Source organism: Rhynchophorus ferrugineus, unplaced genomic scaffold, assembly GCF_030347505.1.
Source record: "Rhynchophorus ferrugineus isolate W39M unplaced genomic scaffold, kcgeb_rfMv2 rfM4, whole genome shotgun sequence".
Classification (NCBI taxonomy): domain Eukaryota; kingdom Metazoa; phylum Arthropoda; class Insecta; order Coleoptera; family Curculionidae; genus Rhynchophorus; species Rhynchophorus ferrugineus.
Window position 1 is genome coordinate 2,685,607 of NW_027472583.1, and position 17,653 is coordinate 2,703,259.

Consider the following 17,653-nt stretch of genomic DNA (forward strand, 5'->3'; position numbering starts at 1 on the left):
ACTTATAGGACTCTCCTACAAATGGTGACATGTCGGGTTCCGACATGGAACTTCCTCAACAGGCAATCAATTCCTTGATTCAACGCACTACCGAATCCTCGAGTGATGGCGAGGGTCACCAGCTTCCTAACCCCCAAACTCTCTTCGCCAACAGTTTACTACAGCAGTTTGTAGCCAGTAATCCCCTTCTCACCACACCTACGGCGGCAAATCTTAACGGTAACTCTGTAACTGACTCTAGCTTAGGACAAACGAAAGGAACGAATAGTAACAGCGCTTCTAGCAATGGTATTTCGAACTCATCACCGGCAGTAAGCAAGAACGACGACAGTCAAGTGAAAAACGAAACCGTCGGGGATATCGTAACCAGGAAGAGAAGGGGTAGACCAGGAAGACCAAAGAAAGGGGCGGGAAGAGGAAGACAGAAGGAGAAAATAGAGGATGAGGTAGCAAAAGTAATGGATAATAGGAATAGTAAACATGTGCAGGATTTCTGTGGTGGGCCTAATGTTAGCCCTGACTCAGGTAAATAATATTGAAAACATTAACAGCTGTCGTCATATTTTTCCACTGTAATTGTTTTAACATTTGGAGACAAACTGGTATGATTATTATGTTTTGTATTAATTTCTAGGGATTCAAAATAGTCCGGATCATGTATCGAGCCCAGAGCCGTTCTTGACGCCTAACATTAAGCCGAAATCAGCATCGGTGTCTCCGAGCAAAGATGATATCAAAAAGAAATCTCCAACGGTTGTAGAACCTAAAACTAATTCGAAAGTAACTAAACAGGAAAAGGAAAAGCCATCACATACTAGCCGTAGTACGTCGCAAGAAAAATTAAGAGAATCGGCGCCAACTCACCACAGTTCATCGGATCGAGTACGTCACGCTAATCTGGACAGGGTTTTATATCCTCCGAGAAGGAAAGCAGGTAGACCGCCTATCACCAGACGGCCGGGCAGACCGCCCAAACACAAAACGGAAGCCCCAGATGGACGTGTGATCGACAAGTCTGCCGGCAACGTCAAGACAAAGATTAAGACGAAAACGGGATCGCCAAATAGTAACAGCGTCAGACAAGCGAATTTAAAAAACAAAAGCATCACGTTGAAGGTACCGAAGATATTGCATTCTAAACATAAGCACAAACACAAGAAACGAAAAATTAAAATTTTGAAGCCGGCAGTGTCCTGCGATCCCAAAATCAATCAAGAAATTGAAAAATTAATTGGCGAATTCATGCGATCCTGTGTGATTGCAACTAAATTACCCAAAGAAAATGTACCCGAGCAAAAACCATTAAAGAAGGTGACAAAAAAACGTAGAACAACTGACCATATGGAGAAAAAGAAAAAAAAGCAGAACGTCAACACAATGGTGAATAAGGTAAATAACTCCAATGAGCAGCGGTTGCCTTTAAAAAAGCGCCACTACCATTTGGTGAGCAACAGCAGTGAGAATCAAAAAACAGAAGTGGAAGATGTAGCAGATAAAGTACCTGAAGTAAGTGAAGAAATAAAAAGTGAACCCAAGGATACCAAGCCGAAAATCGAGAAGAAGGAAAAGGTTAAAGAAAGCAAGATCACCCCCAAGTATGTTCCAGTCATCAAAAGTCACATCAACAATAATGATTATGAAGTCAAAGTAAGTACTAAAACATTCTTCTTGCCAGTAATTTAATGGCTATTTGTGCAGACTTTTTGATGAAACTTGCTCACCCAAAAAAGCATCAGCAGTTAACCAGTTTTATCCACACTTGCAGACCGAGAAGATTGAAAAGGACCCTTCCCATATCGCAGAAGCTATTAAAGCATGTATCCACAAAATTGTCGACAAAAAACAATCCCAGAAGGATGAAAAGAGTCAGGACGATAAGCTGGTGCCCACAACGACTCCGAAAAAACGTCACAGGCTAGAAAATTTAAACAGCAGTTCAGAAAACGGCCATTCTGGAACAGAAAATATCTCTCAAATCAAAACAGAGGCTGTCTGCGTGAATCTGGAAGAAAAATGTGATAAGGCAAAGCCAAAAATTTCAGTTGAGGCTTTCATCAATGAACTGAAAATGAAAAGAACCTTGCAGAGCACAAAAACAGTCAATGGAAATGCAGAAGATGGAAGAAAAGCCTCCAAGGATTTCAGAGAGATTGAAATTAAAAAAGAATCTTCTAATGTTTTGCAGGTAGTAGTGTAAATTAAAATACTGAAAAATACTAAATTTTATGTGATTTCAGACAGAAAAGAATATTCATATATCTCCAGAATGTACGAAAAAGAAAGTTCGAAAAAGACGAGCCTTCAACAGGACTGGTTTTCCAACTGTGAAGAAGAAGAAAAAACGAATTCTAGCTTTCGAAGAACACATGCCCTCTGAAGAAATTGATAAGACTTCGTCATTGATTTGTGATAGGGTGCCTAAGGAAGGTTTGTTTTAAAAAATTATCCACTTTAAATTTAAGATACTCCTAAAACTTCTACAAAACTAATAATTGTTTATAGTATAAAAACTATTGATAAATATTTTAGGAGAGGAATATACGAAATTTATGCAAAGGAGTAACCATAGTTCATTCACTGATTTAACTACACTTGATGACAAATCTCCCCCAGATGATCTGATGAGTGAATGTGAAAGTCTACCGCAAGACGAACGGACATATTTCGATTTAGAAGATAGTAGCAGGTAGAATTTCGTTTTTCAACTATTTTCCGTAATTATACCAATTGGTTATCAATTTTAGTCGTAGTGATAGCATAAATGAAAGCTTATCTGAAACTAGAAGTAAGAAGTCGGATGCTGAAGCAGATTCCAAGTCGCCGTTGGAATCTTCAATTGAACGACTCAAATCAAGACTAGATCAAAACAAAAGGAAGAGATGTAAAGATCTGAAGAGCAAACCTGGTAAATGCCAGCGATGTTTCTTTACGACAGCAGACTTTAATTAATTTATTTTAGCTGAAACCAACATATATCCAAAGAGGAGAAAAAGAGAAGACTCTCCAGCCAGTAGCGTTGAACCGTCAGTAGAAAATAGGTTAAGAGATAGCACCAGTGCGTCAGGAGATGAATATCACAAGAAAAGCAAAAAGGCCCCTAGGAATAGGAAGAAGTACTTAGTCGCTGGATTGTTTTCTGACTACTACAAAGAAGATGAGTAAGTACATGAGGAAATACGTTATTATTAAATTCCATATACATCTTTCCACGAATTCATCAAATGAGAGCTCTCAATTTTATAGATCCAAACGACAAGAAATCAATAAATCATCTAGGAATCTCGTCTATAATCCCGAAGATCACCCGTATGGGCTTCTACCTCCTCCATATCATTGTGGCAAATACTTACGATGTCGAAAGGTAGATTTCCAACTACCGTACGATCTTTGGTGGCAGCACATACATTCACAGCTAGTAGGAAGAGATGTGGTACCTTCGTGGAATTACAAGTAAGTTTTGATCACCATTCGAAAATTCAGATTAAATAATTTCAACCATGTTCTCAGAAAAATTCGCACTAACGTTTACAACGTCAAAAGCAATGGCGGGGCCTGTGAACCTCAACCATGCAATTGTAAACCATCGTCAAATTGCGACGATGACTGTATTAACCGGTTAGTACTGGCCGAATGTCCAGCTACCCACCGGTGTAACAACCAAAAGATACAAAGACATGAATGGGCACAGGGTATTGAAAAATTCATGACTGAAAACAAAGGTCAGTCCCATACAATTAATTATAATTTTAGATAACTAATTACTATAATTTTTCATAGGTTGGGGTGTGAGAACTAAGGAACCCATTAAACAAGCGGAGTTCATTTTAGAGTATGTAGGGGAAGTGGTTTCTGACCAGGAATTCAAAGAAAGGATGAATACTATATATGTTAATGATACTCATCATTATTGTCTACACCTGGATGGCGGTTTGGTAATTGATGGTCATCGCATGGGAGGCGATGGTCGATTTGTCAATCATTCCTGCCAGCCAAATTGTGAAATGCAAAAGGTGTGGTTTTTTTTTGAAAAATTAAGACAATTATATCATAACGTTCATTTATAGTGGAGTGTTAATGGGCAGTTCAGGATGGCGTTATTTGCTTTAAGAGATATAGAGCCTTATGAAGAAATCACCTATGACTACAACTTCTCGTTATTTGATCCAGCCGAAGGGCAGGAATGCAAATGCGGAAGCGCTAATTGTCGCGGTGTTATAGGTACAGTTTTTGCTTTCTTTACTCTGTATTATAAGCTAAAGAATTTATTATAGGTGGTAAGAGTCAACGGATACGTCAACTTCCGGATACGGTAACCAAAAATCCTGGCAGAGTCGGCAGACCTCGAAAAACTGAAGCAAAAAAGAAGCCGAACGCTGCTAAAGATAGCGTACCCAACAATCCGGCACCACCTCAACAGATCATTCCGCAAATACAGGTGAAACCTATGAGCCATCAGCAAAAGTGTTTCATCCTGCAGCATCATTGTTTCTTGTTGAGAAACTTAACAAAGGTGAGTGTCTTTTATGAATATATTAAATTGGCTTCTGTATTGGAATGGCGTTAGTGGATTGATGATAGCCAAGCAGATCTTCAGGTCGACAGAGTTGGAGAGCTCCCATTCTGCATATGAATTTTTTTTTTCAAGTTTCTCAAAGCGAATTTATACATATCAATTTGGGACATTAATCGATGATCGACGGCCGTTTACCATTTTTATAAACAGAAATTACCATTTATCGGTCTTACATTATTCTTCTCTTCATTTAAACAATTTTTATAGGTGCGTAAGGTAAGGGATCGGTCCCAGAGCTTATCATCAGGCACAGCCTCACGACAACAAGCAGCCACTCCGACTGATACGAGCGCTTTCATGAACCAGTTGAATGCCCTTCAAAAACCGCGGAATATGAAGACGAGACGTATCGCGCAAGCTGAAGATGACCCTGAACTAACCAAGACTATTAAGCTAGCCACAATTCTCAAAGACATTTTAGCCTCTATCAAAGCCGCTACCGGTAAGTTCCCCAAAAAAACCTTTAACTGGTATCTATTAAAATTAACAAATTAATTTGATATATATTAATGTTACAGAGATTTATTGTTATTTTTTGCAGAGTTATTGTATATCATGTTCTATCAGATTTATAGTTTCGATAATTTCAAGTTCTAATTGAAATAAGTTAAATTTTTTAAAATCTAGTTTTAATTTTCTTCTAGATGACAAAAACCAAATACTTAGTACTAATTTAATGCAATTACCATCCAAGAGAAAGTTTCCCGATTTCTACCAACGTGTCACTGATCCTATTGACATAACCACTATTGAACAAAATATCGCGACTGGAGTTTATAAAAATCCAGAGACATTTGATGGGGACATGAACAAGTTATTTATAGGTAAGCGACATTATTAAGATATTATTTGGTCTTTACCTAGAACTAGCATTGGGAAACAGTCGATAGTCAACTTCAGTCGAAAGTTCCCGACGCTACCTAGAACCTTATACAAACAATAATAAGCATATATACCTTTGTTATACTTCATCGAAGAAAATAAGTATTTATTGTTTATTGGGTGTTTTCATACAGATTTATTACACTGCCGCATATGACTCTTAATTCGATTTTTTTCTAACTCCAGATAAAAAACATCTCGGTCTTATATTAACTTTTTAGCTGTTTCTTCTAGCCTGTGGCATTTTCCTAGGAATTATTTTATGTACACCGTTTTAATCGCCTAGTTAAAACTCTTTACTTACATAAAATCGTCAAATCATATAATCTAATTCTCGATGAACACTATTGATCGTAAATACATAGCATTTTCTTCGACTCGCAACATTTTAAATAATATTTTTTTAACGATTTCTTATAGGTTTTGCTAAATATTACGACAGGACTACAGATACCGGGATAGCAACGGCTAAATTGAAGAAGATATACGTTGAAACCAAACAGCAAAGCCTTGTGAAATTCGAGGACATCCTTGGCGAAAAACCACCGCCCGCTTTCGTCAACAACAAAAAGAAAAGTAACCGCATCATTAGCTTCGAGTGACCCTTTACTTATTGCTTTTGTTTCAGACGAGGAAGAAGATATCATACGGTGTATATGCGGTATACCGCGAGATGAAGGACTCATGATTCAGTGCGAAAGATGTATGGTATGGCAGCATATCGAATGCGTTAAGGCCGATGCCTCTGTCGCAAGCTATCATTGTGAAATCTGCGTTCCCCGAGAGGTAGATTATGAAATACCGATGGATGAATATACCGAACATGGACATAGGTATTTCATGACGCTGTTACGTGGCAATCTTCAGCTGCGACAAGGCGACACTGTGTATGTTTTGCGCGATATACCTATCGAAGGTACCGACAAAAAACATACCTACGAAACCATCGGCAAGATCGAGTATTCGGAGCTAGACATCTTCCGCATCGAAAGGTTATGGAAGGACAAGGATTCAGGGAAAAGATTCGCTTATGGTCATCACTTCCTTAGACCCCATGAAACATTCCACGAACCCACCAGAAAGTATGTAACATTTTGCGTTATGAAATTGTTCCTCACTTTTTTTTCTCAGATTCTTTCCGAATGAGGTGATGCGAGTACCGCTGTATGAAGCTGTGCCAGTGGAGTTAGTAATGGAACACTGTTGGGTGATGGACATCAATACATACTGCAAAGGACGACCCATTGGTTGTCAAGAACAACACGTGTATATATGCGAGTATCGCGTGGATAAAGGGGCTAAAATGTTTAGTAAAACGTCCAAAAGCAAGGTAAAGTAAAAATCGTGTTACAGCAAGGGGTGAATCGGTCTAACGCTTTGTTCCAGTTTCCAGTATGCACCAAGAGTTTTGCCTTTGAACGTTTCGAAACGAGGCTGAAAATATCGAGAACCTACTGTCCTCACGACGTTGACACCACGCTCATTAAAAACAACGCCGGTCGGAAAAAAGAAGACAAGGATAACAAAGCTTTAGCAAAGGAGTCGTCTAACATCAACAACATACATCCATCACCGAATCCACCTATTATACGAGTAAGTTACAAGCAAAACAAACATGAGACTTATTGATCTACTGACGACAATCCATTTTCAGACACCCGCTCAACAAAAATCGAGATTGAACAAGATCTTACTGAATTTATTGAGTAAAATACCCACCAAACAAGTTCTGGATGTGTCTTATTTACTGGAGGGAGGCAGAAGAAGAAAGAAACAAGATGTGAAGCAGTGATGATACTGTACTGACGAGGCTGCTGCAACAATTTTGATATTTGGGTGATATTTTCGACTATTTCTTTGATAAAAAAAAAGATAGAAAGTATTTTTATGAAGATTGTTACAAAGAGTGTAATTGAAGTGATGTTAGGAAAGGTATGTTATGTTCTGTTTAGATTTGATTGTTTTCTTTTTATAATGGCTACAGGCGCTAGTTTTCGAGAAATAGTTTTGGAAGAATGGGTTTTTCTTACTGCTCCACTCTCTCTTTCTACCTGCTCCCCAAGCTTTTGAGTTTTGTTATAGGAGCTTCAGTAAGAACAATGGCATTTTTCTCGACTAAAACAACTAGTCAGTATTGTTAGTTATGAAGCTTTTCAAGCAACTTTTTTTTTAATTTATTTGTATATAGATAAGGAAAAGTATTGTTGGTATTTTGAAAATTTTGTATCGGTTCAGGTTTATATTTGAATTTGTTGCATATACACGTTACACTGTATTTTTACAAAGCAGAGGTACAAAACTTATTAAATTTGACATTTTAATGCTATTTATTCGACACGTTAATTTTTTTTCTTCACTAACACTGTATATATTATATTTTTGCATAAGTTTTTTTATTTATTTTTTTTTGTAAATTATTAATTTTTTATTTGTTTAAAAAAGTTATCTTGCCTGTTAGAATGTAAGATTAGATTATTCTCCACATTAATTGTATTGATAATATTAATGTTTATATCTCACATTAAAGAATAAATTGTTATATTTTCTAAAAATCAGTATTTTTTTTCATTTTCTATCCTTTACACCTAGATAAATGGCTAAAAATTACTTATAACAAAGTATTGCCTTAAATATATTTGAACATATATGAAATATAATATTATGTAATGTTAAAAGTTTAAAATATGTATCCAAAAATATGAAATTTCAGGTTAAAAAAATTATAGAAAATACGAACCGCAGGACCAGCGTGTTGTCATATAACATTTTGGTATATTATAATCCATAAATCTGTCCATTTCCCATATTATTACATTATATTTTTTTCAACGTTTATATTCACCAAACGGTTTGACATCGTTGTCAATAATGGCCAAGCACACTGAGACTGACAGCCGATAATACAATTTTGTTTTTCTTGCAACTGTGACTTTTTATAAAGTATTTATTGTGAAGTGGCTTGCTGGATACTAATATGTGGTTGTGCGTGCTCATACATATTTCTGCAATATTTAAAAACTACTTTATTGATAAAAATATAACTGAAAGAAAACTGTTTTCGATTTGTAAACGTTTCTTGTGATAATAGAAATGCTCTCTTATGGATTTAAATAAAACAATGAAATTAAAACTACCAAGATTGTTTTTACAAAGAAATATATTCTACTTAAATACTTAAAATATCTTTCATTAAATCATTACCATTTAGAACTATGTCACTTAGTACACATATTTTGGCTCCCGTAAGTGCCTCCAAAAGATTGCAAGCTGCAATTTCAGCATAGGTCATTCCACCCACAACATACACTAATATTGTCCTGCATAGCAACGGATAACCATTATCGTTTCTCACCGCTACTGTCCCCAAAGTTTCCAACTTCATTTTAATATCATCCAAGGGTATTGAGTTCAGAACCATACTGGCAATTTGAACGATGAGTGGTATATAGGCACCGCCATACACATAACTGGCACAAGTAGGAATCTTTAGATTTACTTTATCAGGTTCGGGTGGTATCTGTCTGAAATTTTTCGCATTGGAATAAAAATTACTTGATTTGAAATTTGGTAATTTCAGATTAATTTTGCCAGGGATATTAATTGTAGCCAAGCTCTGTCCAAACTCTTCAATAAATCCAGCATTCATCAGGTTAGTGAAAGCATAACCATAGTTGAAACCAAAATGAAACAAAAACTTCCTCCAAAATGACTGAACTTCGCTTTCCGATAGTTTTTGAGTTATGCAAATTAAACAAAACAATCTCAAAGATACATACATATTATTTTCCATTGCCAAACTCTCTTCTATATAGGTGAAATTTGCTGACTTATTGTTATTTTTTAAAATATCTATTTCTACCTTCTTCTGTTTTTCATAGCGATGGCCCAAGGTATTTATTATAGTCTCAGAAGCCAGCAAATGATTACTGATGAACTGTTTCCTAGATTTTGTTGCTTGTAGTTGGGTTTGAACATATCTTTTAATTTCATCCAAAGCCATTTCCTTAGAGTTAATTTTCTCTGATTTCAACTGTTTAGTCAAAACACTTAATACTGAGGTAACCTCAGTAAAAAACCTATTTTTTATATCTGCATAAATCGCGTCAACATTACTATTCAGAGCTATTGATACCTGATGTTTTTTTGGTATAGGATTACATTTGTTATCTAGTGCTAATTCATCTTCATTGACTTGTTTTTCCATTTTTGAACTTCCACAAACTCCTGATTTAACTGGATAAACTTCACTAAGTAAACCTGAGTAAATTCCAGGAGTTAATAAGGCACTAGTATAATCTATATTCCTATCCATTATAATAACAGCACCAAAATCTGAATCAGCCTTATCAGTTTCCCCTCTATCCTGACATAAGCCTTCATATTGTTTTAAAACATTATGTGAATGTGATCCTAATGTTAAAAAGACCCTTGGTTTACCTAGAAATAATAGTTATTTAACAATTAATTATATAAAACAATACCTTTCCTTGAAATAAATCATTACTAACCAGTGACAAAACAAAGTTGCCATAAAGCTTTTGATAACACAGGCAATAGACTGTAATTTTCATTAACATAAAGACTCTTGTATAATAATGGCAATTCTAGACTCAGGATACCAGTATCAAGATGTATTGGCATCCACTGAAAAGAGTGCAGTTTTACTACACTATCCAACAACCCATATTCTTCTAGTTCATCTACAAATAGCTGTGATATTCGTGGAACAATTACAATGTGATATTTGTTATTTGTGGGATTCTCTATATTAACTTGAGCTCTAATCTGATTAACAACCTGATTGAATACTTTAAAATCTGGATATATCATGTAAAAAATAATATTATCTTCAAATACTGGAGCCACAGGCTCAATTTTAAATATCTTTTCGATTCCATTTGACTTGAGCCATTGGACACCACAAACTCGTTCCAGTGGCTTAATTAATCCAGGTTCTATGATTAAAAACTTCCTATTGGGATTGATACTTAGTATTTTGGAAAGCTGGGCTTTAGATATTTCAGGTAGAGAGGAGAGTTTTTTGAAAATATCCATTTTTTGATATATATTTACATTTTTCAAACTACTAAGGTTAGGTTGTTCTCAGTTGTTATATTCCTTTTAAGCAAACGAATTATAATTAAAGTATTAAATAACTTTTTGTGTTCTTTTGGCCCAATAATTGTACTTTAAATTTAAATATCGTCTGAACTTTAACCCTATGCTTATTATAGATACGACTTGTTTTGAGATTTCATCATCACAATCTTGACTTTTTGAGGTTAGTTTGTCATTTTCCAGAAAAATTTCAAATCTGACATTCATCACTTTAAAATGATTTTCTAAGTTAAATGATATAGTGTGTGAACAGGGAAAACTCACGATGAATTTTCTCAAAATTGCGAGAAATGTACGGTTAACTAAAAGTATTGCCCGTGTAGCTAGTGAAGGTAGAAAGAATCTGTCTCATCATGTAATGGAAAAAAATGTGAAAAATAAAGATTTAAGTGTTATAGTCTCTAAAAGTCGTAATCAATTATATTTCAATAGTAAGGGCAGGTTTTTACGATCCATTAATGGTAGTAAGTCATTTACATCATTGCGGTATTATACTACAAAAGATAATGGTCCTGATGACTTACCACCTGAAGATGAACCTTACAATCCTCAGCTACCAGCTACTGTTGCGGTTCCTGAGGTTAATTTAAAATTGAACTGAGTTATATTACAGAAAATTAATACTTTTCTTTCATAGGTTTGGCCCCATGTTCCAGTAATAGCAATTAGTAGAAATATAGTATTTCCTAGGTTTATAAAGCTTATCGAACTTACAAATCCTCAATTAATTGAACTAATCAGAAGAAAAGTAAAATTAAACCAACCTTACTGTGGCATTTTTTTAAAGAGGAATGAAGAAAATGAATCTGAAGTATAACTAAAATAGATTTTTAGATTTATGTTTGACATGAATTTATTTTAGGTTGTTAACAACACTGACGATGTCTATAATATTGGTGTGTTTGCACAAATTCATGAAATGCAAGATCTAGGTGACCGCTTAAGACTAGTTGTGATGGCTCATAGAAGAATAAAAATTACTGGACAAATTTTTGATACACTGGAAGATGAACCAAAAGGTATTATTTATTTTGTTACATAAGCTTTATAGGGAGAATAAATATTTTATTTTTATAAATAATACCCTTTCTGTGAAATATTTGTTTTTTCACTGTCTGTTGCTAGCAGAACCTAAACCGCTGAAACTACATTTCCCCGCGTTCAATACTACAATTAACATCCCCAAAATTTCAGAAGAAACAGATACGCGAGGTCGACGTAAGGGTCGAAATAACAGGTTGAAGAAATCGTTCCCCGAAATCAAAACTGTCGAGGAGAAGACACAAACTGAAAAGATTATGCAAGAAAGCGGCGAAAGTCCGAAAGAACCAAAACTTGAACCGTTGCTTATGGCTGAGGTTGAAAATGTTGTTCACAATAAGTTTAGGCAGACAGAGGAAGTCAAGGCTTTAACACAAGAAGTTATAAAAACAATCAGAGATATAATCAGCCTTAATCCCCTTTATAGGCAAGTGTATCATACGTTTTATCTAAACCCTTATAAATAATTTTATTCACTAGTAGACGAAAAAATATCAATGTTATATTTAATTAAAGTTTATTCAGATCAGTTTGTTTTAAATTAATGCGATATGGTGTAAAAATGTGCAATATTCTGTAACAAATACTAAATGCGAAATATAACCAGTAACTATTATAGCCTTTTAAAATAAAATATCAGTTTTGTTTATTATAAATTGCGTACACTGTGTGTGAATAGTAAATTATATGTCAAAAATACAATCCAGTTTAGTTTTGCTTCAGTAATGGGTGAAAAGGCGAATTGAGAATCAAAAAATTAATAAAGACAAAACTAGCCACGAAAAAAAAAAACGTTGAAAACGTTTGCTGTAGCATCAAGTTTATTTTTTCAATTATAGAGATAGCCTGCAGCAAATGATGCACCAAGGACAACGAGTAGTTGATAATCCTGTTTATTTGTCCGATCTTGGGGCGGCTCTTACAGCAGCTGAAAGCAAAGAGCTACAGGAAGTGTTGGAAGAAATGGATGTAAGCAAAAAAAACGTTCCATTTTCGGTGCTATAAATATTTTCTTCCAGATACCGAAACGGTTAATGTTATCTTTGTCATTACTGAAAAAAGAATATGAATTGTCTAAATTACAACAGAAGATTGGTAGAGAAGTAGAAGAAAAAGTAAAGCAGCATCATAGGAAATACATTCTACAGGAACAGTTGAAAGTGATAAAAAAAGAATTGGGATTGGAGAAAGAAGATAAGGACGCTATCGGTGATAAGTTCAGAGAACGCATCAAGGACAAGGTTTTGCCTCAAGCCGTCAGTGCCGTGATAGAGGAAGAGTTAAATAAGCTTAATTTCCTGGAAAGCCATAGTTCGGAATTTAAGTATGTTCCAATATATTTTATTTGGGAATATCCATCTTTAATTTCCCTTGGTACTTGCAGTGTTACTCGTAATTATTTGGATTGGTTAACATCATTGCCTTGGGGTATACAAAGCGAGGAAAATTTGAATCTCCAACGCGCCTCTGAGATCCTGGACCAAGACCATTACGGCATGGAAGATATAAAAAGACGCATCTTAGAATTCATCGCCGTTAGTCAACTGAAGGGTAGTACTCAGGGAAAGATTCTGTGCTTCCACGGTCCGCCCGGTGTGGGAAAAACCAGCATAGGTATAAAGAAACGACTAAGTCAGTACCGGATATAATTTACGGTATTTTTTAGCTAGGTCAATTGCCAGGGCATTGAACCGGGAGTACTTCAGATTCTCGGTAGGCGGAATGACTGACGTCGCAGAGATTAAGGGACACAGGCGTACCTACGTGGGAGCAATGCCGGGGAAGGTGATACAGTGCCTCAAGAAGACGAGAACAGAGAATCCGCTCGTGTTAATTGATGAAGTCGATAAAATCGGAAAGTAGGTATATACGAGGTTTGTTCAAAAAGTGCCGAATATGATTTTTCCCCTCGTAAGCGAATGAAGTGCGGAAGAGCCTGTTCAGTGTAGTTGTAGATGGGCGTTCGTGGTTTTTTCGCAGTTCGTACGCGGAAAACCTTTCGTTGCTGACAGTCCGCCAGGGGACAGCCCATTTATTATAACCTTTATAACTTTTTGGCCTTCCTCCTATATAAAAAATAAATCGCAGTTGCACTTCCTTCCAACCCTCTCCTTATTCCACATAATACTGTTTTATTAAAAATTATAAATAACCAGGGGAAAGAAACATCACTTAAATGTTTTGGTAAAAATTATTTCACAAAGATATTAATGTAATATTTGGGTTACGTGGGTTCAAAAACCACTCAACAAATAGATCGTTCATTGGAACATTTCTACCGTGTGTCGATTGCAATGTCTTATTATAAGAGCATATAACTCTTAACTTTTTATAAAATTGCACATTTTCATAGCCTACAAAAAATAGCCTTTTATGATCTTACATAAAAACTATGAAGGAGAGGAGTATTTTCCATTTCATAGTTTGGTAAAAAAAGACATATTCAAGCTCCCTCCCCCTCAAAATTATCTTAGGGAATAAATAGACTGTGTAGTCGTGTGTATTTCGCTATGTGTAAAATTTTAAAAACTTGAAATATTAGGATAGAGGCGGGGTAAACATGGAATTGGTGCACTCTGTGTTTTGTATGGAGGACTGTGAAATTTGTATTTGTACTTGTTAAAAATGGGGTTATAAGTCATAGCGTCTTAACAGCTCACAGAGTATGTTGAACAATGCAAATTGGGCAAAAACTTGGTATCTATCATTACAACACACCTGTCCATTTTGGGCATTTGATTGAGGCTTCCTTCTCCAACAACATTTCTGTGGTTCATCAGTTCTTCTATTCACCCAACGTTACTCCGTATGACTTGAGTATTTCCTAAATTCCCAAACTAAAAGAGACTCAATTTCAGTAAATAAAAAAGCCTGCTCAGTATTTTAAAACCTTCAGAAGTGTTAGCAGCAGGTGATTAGAATGATTTAGACAATGGTCAAAGAACATTGATAATGGGTGAATGTAGTTCTTACATACTTCTGTGGAAAAATGTACCTTTTCAGCATCACTAAATATAGCTCACCATCATATAAAGCGAATTGAAGAAAGTCCTGTAACATCAATAGAGAAGTTCTAGTAGTATTTCGGATTTTTGTTTAAATAAATGTATTTTTTGCCAAGTTAATCGATACTTTTTGCAGACACCTCGTAGTTCGTAAAAAAATTATTCTCAAATCATTATTATACAGTAAAAAAAACCATAGTTGTAAAACGTTTTCACTAACCGTTGTGCTCTCAATGCTTTCTCTTCCAGAGGCTACTCCGGCGATCCAAGTTCGGCTTTGTTGGAACTTCTCGACCCCGAACAGAACTCAAATTTCCTGGACCATTATTTAGATGTTCCTGTTGATTTGTCCAAGGTTCTATTTATTTGCACCGCGAATATCGTAGATACCATACCCGAACCGCTGAGGTAAAATCCTGTCTTGTTAAAGAATGATTTAATCTACGTTTTGATATAGGGATCGTATGGAGATGATCGACATGTCTGGATATGTCGCGGAAGAAAAACTAGCCATCGCCAAACAGTACCTATTGCCGCAGGCGATGAAAGACAGCGGCTTGAAGGATGATAAGATCAAGGTGGAAGACGACGCTTTGAATATACTGATCAGAAATTATTGTCGCGAATCAGGAGTGAGAAATCTTCAGAAACATATAGAAAAGGTAACAAACTCCGAAAGATTTCTGTTTAGCCGGTATAGGAGATTTCTGGGTTCTTAGGTCGTGAGAAAGGTGGCTTATAAAGTGGTTAAGGAAGAGACTCAGTTCATCGACGTGGGATCACAAAATTTACAGGAGTTTGTTGGTAAACCTGTTTTTACTCATGATCGGATGTATGACACCACGCCACCAGGTGTAGTTATGGGACTGGCTTGGACTGCAATGGGTTAGTGGCATTAATAACCTTCGCGCTTTGTAGAATAACTCTATTTTGATTATGCTATAGGGGGCTCAACACTTTATGTTGAAACCACGACACGTAGAGAATCATCGCCGGATAAAGATTCAGAAGGATCTCTGGAATTGACCGGGCATCTGGGAGATGTAATGAAGGAATCTGCTAAGATCGCTTTAACTGTTGCCAGAAATTATATGATCAAACACGATTCATCAAATAAATTTTTGTTAAACAGGTAAAAATCATTCGTGAGCATCAAACCTTAGGAGGCGTTTGGGGAGAGTGTCTAATTTTCAATCAACATGCTGCTGTTTGTGCTACTTCGAATACTCTTCATCAAATCTTCAAATGGCACTCTATGATTTTTATACAGGTCTATTTTGGGATTGACTTTTTGTGTCTTTGATCCAAAATGTCGTTGTCGTCACAGAAGTCCATAGGCATTATCTTAGAGATACAAAAACTTCTTTAGTTTAATTGATCACTTCAATTCTCGATGCCTTTTCTTTTGTATTACTGATCCGAATAAGAACTTGAACTGCTGCATTTCCTCTAACGGAATGCGCTATAGTGCTACAACCTGTATGAACGAATATTTTCGGACAAAAGGTTAGCTCGAATATTAAGTTGAATCGACAAATTAATGGAATAATTGTTAAGGGAATATGTACATCTTCCAAAGCTGCCTACAATGAGCGCCATAAAAATGATAATAGAATGTTTTTCTCATCTCAGATTTCTCCATAAACTGATGAAATGCTTGCTCTTCTTGGCTTGTTTCTTCGGGAACTCTTTAAAGCCTTATTTGCATAATTTTCGTGATAGTACTCTCTCCGATCGCCAAATTTCCTTAAGCACATTATGAAGTCATTGAATTAGATTATTATTTTCCCAACTTAAGCTGTAAATATATTTTTTCAGTCATCTTCATTTACATGTGCCTGAAGGTGCGACACCAAAAGACGGCCCCAGCGCTGGATGTACCATAGTTACGGCACTTCTATCATTAGCAAAAAATAAACCAATCAGGCAAGATTTGGCAATGACCGGAGAAGTATCCCTTATGGGTAAAGTGCTTCCAGTTGGAGGGATTAAAGAAAAAACGATAGCGGTAAGTTGTCATGGTTCGATGCACACGTCCATCTTTTATTCTTTTTTATATTATTTAGGCTAAAAGATCTGGCGTTAAGTGCATAATCCTACCAGAAGAAAACAAGAAAGACTTTAATGACTTACCTACATTTATCACCGAGGGTTTGGAGGTCCATTTCGTGAGCCACATAGACCAAGTTTACAAGATAGCATTTCAAGAATAGTCGTCGATCAACAAAAGAAACCTTCAAGGGGGTTTGTTGATAATTTTACTTGTCTTTTTAGAAGCCAAGTGTTCTTCTTTGGCTGTGCCATTCTCAGTGAGACAGTTGTTCTTGAGAATGAATGTGTAAAAACAATTGTTATTAAAATGTTTTGACCATAAGAACTTGAAGGGTATGTAGTTTTTTTTTTAATTTATTAAACAAAAACATTCTAAAGGATACGTTACTGATAAATGACTGTTACTAAAGGGCAACATGTATTTATTATTATCTTTGTATCAGTAAATGTTTTTTACTGTAAAATTATAATACCTAATTTTTATACTAAAATTTGTTTTATTTACTTTTGGATCTATTCACCATAGATTCTTGCTAATTGAATAATACCTTTATATACAATAGAATTTCATTATACTACTGTGATTATAATATTATTACATTCAGTTATGAATGGCTAGAATGGTCACTTTTATTCCATTTTAACTCATTCATTTTTTGTGAGGTTTTTTTTTGCGTTGACAAGGCAGTTACAGAATAATGGTTCAACTTTTTTAATAAGAAAAAGTCGCCTTTATGTTTTAATTTGATCATATACTATGAAATATGCTTAAACTTTTTCATTTGACACGAATCTCTTTTCCTGGAATATACCTCTGAAGTCTGCAAGCAGATAGTAGTTACTAAAGCCCAAATCTGAACTATACTATGGATGGCAAAACAATTAGAAGACCAATTCCTTCAATTTGAGGATGATTTTCATCGACTAGCGAACGCAACTTTTTTCTTTAGCATTTGAGGACGTTTTTTCGTTATATTTTTCA

At 35.5% G+C, this 17,653-nt stretch overlaps 3 protein-coding genes across 7 annotated transcripts in view; 2 read left to right on the forward strand and 1 right to left on the reverse strand.

Moving 5' to 3' along the window:
* ash1 (histone-lysine N-methyltransferase ash1) overlaps positions 1–8,007 on the forward strand; it is a 28,982-nt gene extending 20,975 nt beyond the window's left edge. For 2 of the 3 annotated variants that reach the window (XM_076403465.1, XM_076403467.1), the window contains 19 exons: positions 9–525; positions 635–1,647; positions 1,766–2,188; positions 2,238–2,427; positions 2,530–2,686; positions 2,745–2,905; positions 2,960–3,158; positions 3,244–3,450; positions 3,508–3,719; positions 3,778–4,010; positions 4,065–4,218; positions 4,272–4,510; positions 4,781–5,015; positions 5,218–5,397; positions 5,876–6,031; positions 6,084–6,537; positions 6,587–6,785; positions 6,842–7,048; positions 7,110–8,007. In XM_076403465.1, the coding sequence (XP_076259580.1) occupies positions 9–525; positions 635–1,647; positions 1,766–2,188; positions 2,238–2,427; positions 2,530–2,686; positions 2,745–2,905; positions 2,960–3,158; positions 3,244–3,450; positions 3,508–3,719; positions 3,778–4,010; positions 4,065–4,218; positions 4,272–4,510; positions 4,781–5,015; positions 5,218–5,397; positions 5,876–6,031; positions 6,084–6,537; positions 6,587–6,785; positions 6,842–7,048; positions 7,110–7,247 (5,274 nt within the window). In that variant the 3' untranslated portion in view covers positions 7,248–8,007. The remainder of the gene's footprint in view (positions 1–8; positions 526–634; positions 1,648–1,765; positions 2,189–2,237; positions 2,428–2,529; positions 2,687–2,744; positions 2,906–2,959; positions 3,159–3,243; positions 3,451–3,507; positions 3,720–3,777; positions 4,011–4,064; positions 4,219–4,271; positions 4,511–4,780; positions 5,016–5,217; positions 5,398–5,875; positions 6,032–6,083; positions 6,538–6,586; positions 6,786–6,841; positions 7,049–7,109) is intronic. The other variant, XM_076403466.1, reaches the window with a different exon arrangement.
* Positions 8,008–8,594: 587 nt separating this feature from the next.
* Positions 8,595–10,725, reverse strand: Vps33B (Vacuolar protein sorting 33B). Its single transcript, XM_076403472.1, has 2 exons — positions 9,964–10,725; positions 8,595–9,892 (listed from the first exon to the last, which is right to left on the reverse strand). The coding sequence occupies exons 1-2, from the start codon at positions 10,508–10,510 to the stop codon at positions 8,622–8,624; spliced, it is 1,818 nt and encodes a 605-aa protein (XP_076259587.1). The 5' UTR covers positions 10,511–10,725; the 3' UTR covers positions 8,595–8,621.
* Positions 10,720–17,162, forward strand: Lon (lon protease homolog, mitochondrial). 3 transcript variants are annotated; one of them, XM_076403471.1, is made up of 14 exons: positions 10,720–11,153; positions 11,211–11,384; positions 11,436–11,592; positions 11,768–12,041; positions 12,454–12,583; positions 12,634–12,938; positions 12,999–13,228; positions 13,281–13,473; positions 14,869–15,027; positions 15,077–15,281; positions 15,339–15,504; positions 15,565–15,751; positions 16,438–16,627; positions 16,686–17,162. In XM_076403471.1, exons 1-14 carry the CDS (start codon positions 10,839–10,841, stop codon positions 16,830–16,832), a joined length of 2,832 nt encoding a protein of 943 aa, XP_076259586.1. In that variant the 5' UTR covers positions 10,720–10,838; the 3' UTR covers positions 16,833–17,162. The 3 variants fall into 3 exon arrangements, with proteins under 3 accessions (XP_076259586.1, XP_076259583.1, XP_076259585.1); XM_076403468.1 differs by having other exon boundaries at positions 10,748–11,153; positions 11,699–12,041; XM_076403470.1 differs by having other exon boundaries at positions 10,748–11,153; positions 11,702–12,041.
* The last annotated feature ends 491 nt before the right edge of the window (positions 17,163–17,653 follow it).